The sequence below is a fragment of the Capsicum annuum genome, chromosome 2 (assembly GCF_002878395.1).
Source record: "Capsicum annuum cultivar UCD-10X-F1 chromosome 2, UCD10Xv1.1, whole genome shotgun sequence".
NCBI lineage: Eukaryota > Viridiplantae > Streptophyta > Magnoliopsida > Solanales > Solanaceae > Capsicum > Capsicum annuum.
This window is the reverse complement of record NC_061112.1, coordinates 143,707,247-143,718,625: the sequence shown is the minus strand read 5'-3', so window position 1 is coordinate 143,718,625 and position 11,379 is coordinate 143,707,247. Positions and strand designations below refer to the sequence as shown.

The 11,379-nt window shown below is 35.2% G+C and overlaps 1 protein-coding gene across 1 annotated transcript; it reads left to right on the top strand.

Annotated features, from left to right (window-relative positions):
- Nucleotides 1-2,429: 2,429 nt before the first annotated feature.
- LOC107860162 (GTP-binding protein At3g49725, chloroplastic) lies at nucleotides 2,430-10,840 on the top strand. The gene is made up of 13 exons (XM_016705421.2): nucleotides 2,430-2,925; nucleotides 6,283-6,347; nucleotides 6,460-6,522; nucleotides 6,734-6,823; nucleotides 6,942-7,054; nucleotides 7,242-7,310; nucleotides 8,108-8,252; nucleotides 8,336-8,391; nucleotides 8,510-8,560; nucleotides 9,170-9,224; nucleotides 9,327-9,383; nucleotides 9,542-9,661; nucleotides 9,772-10,840. The coding sequence occupies exons 1-13, from the start codon at nucleotides 2,598-2,600 to the stop codon at nucleotides 10,231-10,233; spliced, it is 1,674 nt and encodes a 557-aa protein (XP_016560907.1). The 5' UTR covers nucleotides 2,430-2,597; the 3' UTR covers nucleotides 10,234-10,840.
- Nucleotides 10,841-11,379: the final 539 nt, after the last annotated feature.

The following is an 11,379-nucleotide window of genomic DNA, read 5'->3' as shown; positions in this document are numbered from 1 at the left end:
TCCTCAAAAGGTGTACCAAGCGGTATCGGAGGCGAAGACACACGGGTATATCTACTGCTTGAACTGCCTCTACCGCTAGTAATTCGCTTTTTACTACCACTACCGCTTCTGGGACAAAAATTTTTAACACCTTTAGTAGCGAGGTTTCTTAATTTATCCATAATATAAATTAAATTAAACTAAAAATATTCAAGATACACAAATATAATAAAATTAAATATCAAACAATTAATACAATAAATAAAAATTAAACTTAAGAGATGGAACGGCAATACCAAGTTTTGAAAGTATCCGAAGGTTGGGACTTTAGAAACTTTCGCTCGTACTTTGTAAACGAAAAATTAAAAAATTAAAGTGAACACTTTAAGAAATTAAATATATTGAATATTTGAGAATTGAGAATTGAGATTTGAGAGAGTGAAAAATGATTTAAAGTTGTAGAGTATTTATAGATTTTTTTTTGGGATTAAATTTTTTTTTTTAAAGTTATTTTTTTATTTTTTTAATAAATGGGCCCAAACTAGCCGTTTGGACCCAAAAACGGCTATATAGCCGTTGGGCCAGCGGTTAGTTTGGCCCAAAATCCTTTTTTTTTTTTAAAAAAAAAAAGGTATCCGGGCCGGGCTGATTAACCGATGGGCCTAGACCGGGCTTGGTCCGGATCGGGTTAGCCGGACCCATTTTTAAAAAATAACCGGCCCGAAACCCGAAACCCTAAATTCCTAGGACTTACAGGGCCGGGTTAGTTATGAGGGTCAGGTCGGACCGATCCGACCCACTTGACACCCTTACACGAATCGACGCGAGCATCTCTTTTCAAGGGCTTTATAAGCTCACATCTTACAATTTTTTCGTTTTCATTTGGAACACAAGCAATACATGTGTGCAAACGCTGATATAACAACATATTTATATTAGTGTGACAGATTTGGACTTAAAACAAATATCTTAAATTTGAATTTTGGTAAAACTTAAAAAAGAAAAAAGAAATAGCTTGATCCACTAAAGTTTTTGATGCGCAAGTTTAGGAAAGATCCAACCACAAGGATCTATTGTCTGCGGTCTTAAGTGGTTGTTTTCAAGGCTTGAACCTGTGATCTCCTAATCACATGACAACAACTTTACCAGTTACTCTAAAGCTCCCCATCTCAATAGAACTTGAATAAAGAAATAAAAAATTGCAGCCTAAGTATTTGAACCACCAATTTACAAAATCTGTACACAATGTTTAGATAATGTATATTATGTACCAAAAATACATATGCTACACATAAAATATTCATATCTATACACAATATACACAATAAAGTGTATGTGTAGTGTATACTTTGACCACATCATGAGAAAAACTTACCGAAACATATTATATTTAGAAAATATTTACTACTTATAGTTATTAATTTAACAGCTGCATAATTTACTTTTAATACATGATGTAGATCTTTTATCAACACAAGCATAATACATTTAAAACACTTATAATACATCTATATTGCATGCATAATTCACTTTTAGTACATAGTGTAATACATCTATATTGGATGCATAATTTATTTTTGATACATAATTTTTTCTTTACCAAAATAAATATAATATATTTTAATACACTTTTAATATATCTATATTGCATACATAATTTACTCTTAATACAAATACAGTTGCCATAGATGAAAAATATTTTTTTTTAAATATAATATATTAAGGTAATAAATAAAGAATATATTTAAATACAGTAAATATTTTATAAAAGCACTCAAATAGATAATTTTTTCTATTGATAACTAGATGAACTAAGTGTACATATAGGTATTTTTTTCCCATTTAGGCCCATTTGGGCCGTGTAACTCCTAAGGATAACTTACATTAATTATAAGTGCTTAAGTGTTATAACACTTTATCATAATAATTTATTAAATTATATTATATCTCAGATTTTTAAATTTACGATATACATATTATATAATTAGTGATACATTTAAAACATAAAAATAATTTATTCATAAAAGATTTTTATTTTAGGAAGTAACGAATTCAATTATTATGGGGAGTAAAATTAGGTACAAATCGTGAAAATGAGAAATTTGGTTTCAGATGTATCATAATGATACATCTGGTTTCAGATATATCACAATGATACATTTCGTAAAATTAATCACTAATCATTAAAAATTTAATATCACACAAAAATAAATAATTGACGTATGTCAAACATATGTTAAAATTGTATCAACTGATGATAATTTGATAGAGATTTTATGGAATGAAATATTTGGAAAAAAATAATCTTCAAAGATAAATAGATTGCATGCATTAATTGTGAAGTAAAAATAAGGTGAAAATTTTATTAATATGTATTAACAGTAAAATATAAATTTCAAAATTTTAAGTAATTATTTAAAAGGTAGAAGATTTTGGGTAATAAGTCTCTTAGATTTGTGGTTTTGTGTAATTTATCCAACTCTTAAAAGCCATCGGTTTTGGGCCAACCAAACAAGCCCAATACAACTCCACCGGCCCCAACTGTTACCTAATACATCTACGCCGTGAAATATCAGTTATCACTGACCGGAACCTCCTAACCAACGCCGTCACCTCCGATGTTCCGAACAATCTCACGGTTGCGATCTTCCTTAATCCCCAAAATACCCCTTGCTCCTCAATATTCATTCCATTCTCTGTCGCTGCTTCTACAGAAGCATGAAGATGATGACTTGAATACGGACCCTAAGAGTCCTCCAAAGCTATTTGTTGTTCAGCCTCGGTTGCGGCCTGATTCGGTTCTTAAACCTAATCTCAGTGAAGCACTAAACCTGGCTAAGTCACTTGAAGAACAAAGAGATGGATTCTACGATACTGAGTTCCTTGATAAGCAAATGCCCCCTCATATTGTCGTTCAAAATCCAGCTTCCCGATCAATTCGTTCTGGTGCGTTTTCCCTATCATTTTCCCCACCGTTTTAGTTGAATTGGAGCTGCTATTGCTACGTTTCAGTTTATGTGACGGTGTTCGGAGTATGACTGACACTTAATTTTGATCATTAATTTGGGTATACAATCGTCAAGTATTTTATAAATTTAATTTCCATACCGAAGAAAATTGAAGCCATCTTCTCATACATCAAATACCACACCTAACGAAATTCAATTCGCGCTGGTGCGTTTTATGTATCATTTTCCCAGCTTGTCTCGGTGTGCGTTTAATGATTCCTTAGTTGAATTCGAGCTAATACTGCTTTGTTTCAATTTATGTGAAGGTGTTCAGTGTATCGAGTGTCTAAACACTTAATTTTGATCATGAATTCGGGTATAGATTCATCAAGTATTTTATAAATTTAATTTACATATTTGAAAACTATGCGAAAAGAACTACTACAAATTAACATAGCTAGTGGTTTAAAGTATGTTAAAGAAGTTTGAGAAAATTATATAGTCAAAGGAAAAGTTGATTGAGCCCTCACATAATTGGGATGGAAGTAGTATATGAATACTTTATAGGAATCCACGCAATGTATGGATTAAATTGACATAAATTGGGATGGAAGTAGGGTATGAATACTTTATAGGAATCCACGCAATGTATGGATTAAATTGTGTAGTTAATGGGAAACGTAATATATGGAGAGTGTGTAAAGAGTTAGCTATGTGTAACTTGTAACACCAAGAACTAGGACCTTCAAGGCTAAATCACAGGCCCTGGTTTAAGCTCTTTCATCAAGTGTGTAATCCAGTTTTTCAGATAACTGCTGAAGCATAAGCACTCGCTTTTTATGTTTTTTTTTGTAATTTTTTTGCTGCTCTCTCTTTTCAGGTAAGTGAATAACCACCATATATTGTGAACAATATGGCAGACCCTCGACTTTTAGTTGTCATATTTCTCTCCACTATCCTTTTTTTTCGTTTAGTTACTACTTTGATTTGCTTCACTTGAGCCGACGGTCTTTTAGAAACAGCCTCTCTACCTCCAAGATATAGTGGTAAGGCCTGCGTACAGTCTACCTTTCCCAGACCCCACTTTGTGGGATTCCGCAGGGTATGTTGCTGTAATATGCCAGACTCTCTTTCAACCTATTGCAAGTGATTGAGAACTTATTATCTTCATGGGATGAGTCCCTTTGGAATCTTGTCAAAATTAACCTCAGAATTATGTTATATCTGACCTTTGAGTATGTTCTGAAGAAATACGTTTCTACTCTAAACTGCTTACTATAATCTCATCCTATCTTAAGGAAAAAATAAAGGAAAGTAGTTTCTCTGAATCTAAACAATGCATGTAAAGCCTTTAGTGAATTTACTGGGTAGATATCTACATGTTTAGATAAAACTGCACATGTAAAGCCAGTCTTACTCTTGTAAGATTTTTAAAAAGCTTGCTCAACTGAAGCTATTTTTATCTTGAACTTAATGATACATTTTGTCTAAGCCGCGATCTCATCCCTAAAAGGTACATACAATAAGGCTACCAAGTGCGTCAATGCATTATCATCTTTTTTAATTCATTACTTTAAAAAAGGGCAGCCCGGTGCATTAAAGTTCGGTGTCCGGAGAAGGGCCCTACCACAAGGGTGTATTGTACGCAACCTTACCTTGCATTTCTGGGTTTCCAAGGCTTGCACCCATGATCTCCTGGTCACATGGCAGCAACTTTACCTAGGGATGGCAATGGTGGTGCGGGTGCGGTGCGGTGTGGGTGCGGTGCGGGCTTTAAGCTATGCGGTGCGGTGCGGATTTTAAGTTATGCGGTGCGGTGCGGGTGCAGGGCGGGTTAAAGTAAGTTTTTTTTAAAATGGTGCGATGCGGGTTGCGGGTATATGCGGGTTTAAATTTTAAAAAGCTAAAAATTAGTATTGTTCTCGTGAATATACCTAAAATTATATGTATTCTTTACTTAAAAATTGATGATACTTAAAATGACATGTATAACACCACAAATAAATAATTTTATAGTAGCTTTTTTAACATCTCTATTCATTTTAATAAAAATATGCTTTTTGATCATTACCTGTACACGTTATACTTTTTGACAATTTTTAGTGAAAAGTGATATAATAGAAATTAGTTATTATTTCCTAATTATAGATTTAAAAATATTATGATTTTCAATGGAGTTACGATTTTTTGAAAAAAAAGGAAAAAATAAAAACATGGGGCGGTGCGGTGTGGTTATGTGCGGGTATGAATGTGGGGCGGGTTTATGCAGGTTTAAAGGTGATGCGGTGCGGTTTTAAAACTTGCGCACCGCACCATTGCCATCCCTAACTTTACCAGTTACTCCAAGGCTCCCCTTCTTTTAATGCATTACTGTGAAGTATAATATTTCTACTCTATTGTTTTTATTGCTTTGTCTTATCAATGGCTGTGAAAAGAAGAAAAAAGGTTCTCCATTATGGTGGTTTGTTTCTCCAGGGAGTGAAGACAGTTGACTTAAGAGTAATTGCTGTCACATTGAATGTAGTTGGTAAAAGAGTATTGAAACTGAGAAGATACAGTAAAATAGCTGAGTCAGGTTGATCATAGATGGTTATATTTGAACTTTGAACTCTACTTTTTCCCAGTTGATATCTTCCATTGTGCAATGCTGCTTGTCCTTGGGAATGAAGTGAGAAACATGGGAAATTTATGTAAAATATATCTATATGAAGGAACTCTTTTTAATGCCCCCATTGCCTTAGAGCAATTAAAGTGCTACTTAATAGAGAAAACAAACAAAGGGCTTGAACAGTTGTAGTGCTATTTAATAAAGCAACAAATTAAGGGCTTGATTCAGCAACTGCAGCGTGAGGGCTTGACCTAATGTCATTTCGGCATATCCTTATACTTCCTCATCAAGTTTCATTTTTGTTTCTTTGAAAATGCGTATATTAAAATTTAGTTCCTTTTATGTTGTTACGGTGGTCGGTGTTTGTGGTGCATTTTTAAGGAGAAGAAAAATTTCTGAACCCCCCCCCCCTCCAGCTCAATACTAAGTTGACCGTGTTCTCTGTAGAGGGGATATAGAAATAAGAAGAATAGTTATTGTTGGAACAGGATATTTGTGCTCTCATTTCACACTTGATCTATGCAAAAGGTTGTCTATCGAAAACTGTCAGCAGACGTCTGCCCATGAGCTAGGATTCTTCCTCATAGAATATGGTTGAAACATTTTCCTTATATCAGAGTTTAAGAGGGAGAGTGGGAATCTTCCTGAAGTTATTGGTAGGAAGGATAGCCAACTATTGCTAATTTTTTTTCATCTGTTTCCTGTTCTTGAAATGATTTGTTGATTGGGCTTGCTATGATATTACAGATACATTTTTTGGAGCTGGAACAGTGAATACAGTTAAATGCCATGTAAATTCTTTGGAAACTCAGGTAGAGGATTTAATATATGAATGTGATTTGATAAATTCATTAAGTCTCCTAGCATTATGGAGCTGTTAACAGCTGATCAGGCTGATATTGGTCACTGCCATTTTATGAGCAGGAAGTAGTAGATGCGATTTTTGTAAATGCAATTCTTACTGGCATACAGCAGCGTAATTTAGAGGTAAATCATTGTACTTGTTGGTTTATTAATTTTTGGTGTAAAATAAACTAATTAAGCCATTGGAAAAGTTGCTGACTTGCTATACTTGTTAGTTACATTCATTTTCTGAAGGTAAACATAAATTTATCTCACAGCTACCATTTTCCGTCAGCCAAGGTTTCGATGTGTTTTCTTTATCCTTTTCTTTTTATGTTTTTTTCTTCCACTGCAGCGGATTTGGGGTAAACCTGTTATGGACCGTGTGGGCCTGATAATTGAGATTTTCAATGCACATGCTCAAACAAAAGAAGCTAAGCTACAGGTGACCTGCTGCTCTATCTCGCTATGCTGTTCAATGTATTCTTAGATGATAGTTTTTGTGCCTATAGAAAAAGGAATACTTACCTTTGCAGTCTCTCTGATTTTCCAATAACTTACAGGCTGAGCTGGCTGCACTTATGTACAAAAAAAGTCGGCTTGTTCGTGTGCGCAGTTCTGGTGGACGTCATGGTTTTGGCGTAGCTGGAGAAATTGAAGTAGTTAGTGCCAGAGGGTAAAACTTTATTGCTTACTGGTTTGATCTCTACTGAAGGATGCATTTGGAAGTTCAAAGAATAGATTCTGGGCAGAGTTGTCTGCTTTTCAATTATATGTTTACTGTAACTAAAAGGATTGTTGAAGTTTAAGAAATTCCAGTTGCTGCTGCTAGAATTTCTGAAATATGCCATTTTCACTTGCAGGAGAGGAAGTGGGGGACGTGGTTTCATTAGTGGTGCTGGAGAGACAGAATTGCAGCTTCAGCGGCGAAGGTTGTACTGACCCTGATGTACAATTGTTTTGTTATGCAACATTTTGTGTGGATAGAAAAACTGGAAAGGTTTCAGTGTGTCAGTAGAACATGTAAAGAACCTCTGATGCTAGAGAACTCTAAATTATTGATTATAGGAATGAAATTGGCTAAAATTGAGCTAATGGGCATTGAGGATTCATATATCCAGCCACCCAATCCAACTAGCTTGCCATTGAGGCGTAGTTCGTAGTATTCTTTAGGCAAAGTGGCAAAGCAAACTTTTTGTCAAGTCGGGTAATAATAATTCATTGTGCATGTTATGCGTACACAAGTCTGTTTATGAGACTTATGCAAGGGATCTTGTTTAAAGAAAGGTTATTTGAGAGTGGAAGGATTATGAATCTTACTTTATTAGAGACTTTGATGCAAAATGAAGCTGAGTAGATGAATGTACCTCAAGCATGTGTATCGGTAAGCAACTACTGCTTTCAAAGGCTATAATATTATTATCTTTTTAGTGATCATGTGCGCATTCTTACTCGTCAGAAGAAAAATGAAATTGAATACTGACTAGAAGAATACTATGTGATAATATATGGTTTAAGCATGAAAGGTTTGTCAATAAAAATATTTATTGCCCTTTTGGATTATTCTTAGTTTTGTTTAGTGAACTATTTTCAGTCAATAGTAGAGGTTGTCTATATCCCTTATACATTCCTTGTGTTACTGTTACCACTTGGTTCGTAATGATCCAATATCGTTTCACTTGCTCACTTACCGATGATATATTTCTAATTCAACTGCTTTCGGATTCAGAATTATAGAACGGAGGAGTCAATTGTTATCTGAGATTAAAGAGGTTCGTCGTACACGAGCATTGCAGCGTGCTGCTCGTAAGAGGCATGGAGGAACAGATGGTCAAGAAATTCGTACAGTTGCTGTTGTTGGTTACACTAATGCTGTAGGTTGATCAGAAGCACATGAATCCCTTTAATATGATATTAATGCAATCTCTTGGTATTGATTAAATTGGTTCCTTAACAGGGGAAATCTACTTTGGTTAGTGCACTCTCGGAGAGCTATCTCTACTGCGATGATCGGTATGGTAAACCATTTGCTAGTTTGTACTTTGACTCTGATGCTGGGTGTCAATTGCTTGAAATTCTGGCAAGCTGAGTTATATGACACAATCCAACATTTGGGCTCTTGATCGTGCAGATTGTTTGCTACAGTGGACTCCAAGTTAAGAAGTGTGATTCTCCCGTCAGGGTAATATGAAATCGGATGAATTTGTTAGTCATAAAATCTAGTAAAGCGAAACTAGATGAACCTCCTCTTTAGTTTGAGAAATATAAGAAAAGTTTAATGTCTCATTACACATACCTCTGCTGCATGTCAGTACTCTTATAAGATATGGTGTCATAATAACTTAAAGTTTCTGTTTCAATTTTCCATACAATATTAATGTTTTACCTAACATCTATAGGAGAAATAAGAAAGAGACATCTGACAATTTTTTTTTTTTTTTAAATTTTGTAGCTTATACTGCAAATGAATTGCTGATGGACTTCAATTTACATGATTTTTTCATGCAATTTGCTCCGTCCTTCCATTTAATGGTGAAGTTCCCTAAGCAATCAATTTAAAAAATGAGTCTGTTCTGGTCAGACTGTTCGAATAGACTTCTACTGTTATACAGGGAAGTTTATGTTATTTCTCAAAGTGGAATGGAGGTCCAGTAATTTTTTCTTACATAGATGGGATGTCTAAGTAACTGAGCTTACAAAACATTGAAGTTGCAAATTTGATTTATGCCTTTTCCCGAGGATGATGGCTCACCTCTTTTTTTGGTCGTTCAATTAAATGCTTTATATTCAGAAGGAAAGTGCTGCTTAGTGATACTGTGGGATTCATCTCAGAATTGCCTATACAGGTGAGTTGATAGCGTCAACACCTGGTCCTCTTGTTATGGCATCAGAGACCTTAACAATCACTTGGACTCAATTTATTTAAATGTTTCTTTTTGTGTGTGCAGCTAGTAGAAGCCTTTCATGCAACATTGGAAGAAGTGGTTGAAGCTGACCTCCTTGTGGTATCTTCTTTATCAAGTACATTTTGAATGTTGTTCGCATATATGTCCTGACATCTTTAGCTCCAGCAAAATGATGTTCGACTCGGATTTGTGTTAGCTGAAAAAAATTTGCTTGAGCTATAAAGTTTCTAACCTGACAGATTACATTTTTCTTGCAGCATGTTCTGGACTCGAATGCACCAAACCTAAATGAGCAACGAGAAGCAGTGTTGCAAGTTCTTGGGCAGATAGGAGTCTCTGAACAGAAGCTCCAGAATATGATTGAAGTTTGGAATAAGGTAGGTAAAATAACTACCATTCCCTAATTCATTTAAAACTGGTGAAGATATTCAAAAATTCTGAAACATGGATCCAGATGCATTGCTTCAGTATTTTGAAATTTATGTAGATTGATCTTCATGAGGATTTTGTTGGAGATGGTTATTGCAATGAGGATGAAGTTGCCAGCGGGTTATCAGAAGACAATGATGTTGCATCCAATAAATTGTGTGAAGAGGACCCCCTTGATTATGATGATAATGAAAATGAGGACTCTGATGAATGGTTGGTCTCAGGTGATGAACAAGATTCCTGGGTTGACTATAATGGTTCCTCGGTGGGCTGCGGGTCTGCAGAGGTCCAGCAAAATAACCCCTCTAAGAAATGGGAGTTTGTTAGAAGTGAAACCCAGTTTGGATCTGAGCCCGCTCCACATGTCAAGATGTCTGCCTTAACAGGTGTTGGATTGCAAGAGTTGCTGGAGCTTCTTGATGAAAAATTGAAGCCTCAGAAAACCATAGAGAAGGATATATTTGATCGCAAATGGAGACCACCACGCACAGAAGATCACACAGTAGCAGTTGGACAATAGTATTTATAAAGAAAAAAGAAGCATTCCTTATCAAGGCGTCTGTCTTTATCCATGACTAAAAGGGATTGAAGTTTTAACACACTTAGGAGGACTCGTGACTAACAATTAAATGCATCTCCTTGACATGGAAGTTTCAAACATGGTTTGGAGCACCCACTGTTAATGCTACGAAGGTTGTCCTATATCTAGTGTGTTCTGTTCTCTGAATATCAAGAGTTCCTTATCAAACTAGAATGCCTATTGTAACTGGTTCACAGGCTCTTACATTCTTCTGGCGTTCGCACCCATTTTCGGTTACAGCCCGTAGAAGCATGTGTATTTCCTTCATGTACTTTGAGTAACTTGCGAGTCGCGACATGTTTCATGCTGTATGTGGAGTTGGGACATTCTAATGCCGTCATATAAGTTAAGGAAGGAGGAGGGAACAAGCACACTTGGAAAGCATAGTACGACAGAGAGTTGTATGTAATGAAACTCGAGATTTAAAATATGAGCTATATTTGGAACTTATTGTGAATTGTGTTCGAGCAAGACAAGTAATATAGTACGTTTGGGTTCGATTGTATAAAGCTTATAGTTTCAAATGGATTCTAAACCTTAATGTTGAGATTAAGATTTAACTAATTTTCAGCAATGCAGTATCTAGTCAAAGGATTCTTAATATATAAGTTCTGAAAGTAGTCTTTCACCAAATTCTTTAGCACCCTGTACACTGCCGACACGCTTTGGGACATCTTTTGAAAATTAGTAGTAGTACATAATTGATGCTTCATCTATCCATTTATGTAGACTGCCAGCCCTGTCGTTTTCATAAGCAATTCCTTTTAGACGTTGTACAGAGTACATAAACAAAACGTACTTAAAATTGTACTAGTCATTATTGTAGATGATGAAGCTTGTACTGGTGGTTTACTTATTCAGTTACAAAGAGTTAAATTCCCATCAAAACTGAAGATGAGTAAACCGAAATACAACGAAGGGTAAGAATATAGTATCTAGCAATATAAGTCTCCAGATTCAGCGAATGGTTTCTTCACTTCAATTTGTTGCTCTTACTTGACTTTATAGGCAGTTTTTTTTTTTTTTAATCTTTTTAACATTCCTTTAATTTAACTCTTCATATGACATGTTTATGACTACATGATT

What these genes read in the sequence shown, in the direction of transcription:
- LOC107860162 (XM_016705421.2), top strand. Translation starts at nt 2,598, where the DNA reads ATGTTCCGAACAATCTCACGGTTGCGATCTTCCTTAATCCCCAAAATA. An exon ending in TACAGCAGCGTAATTTAGAG is followed by an intron (nt 6,523 to 6,733) that starts GTAAATCATTGT and finishes CTTCCACTGCAG; the next exon opens with CGGATTTGGGGTAAACCTGT. An exon ending in TATCTCTACTGCGATGATCG is followed by an intron (nt 8,392 to 8,509) that starts GTATGGTAAACC and finishes TTGATCGTGCAG; the next exon opens with ATTGTTTGCTACAGTGGACT.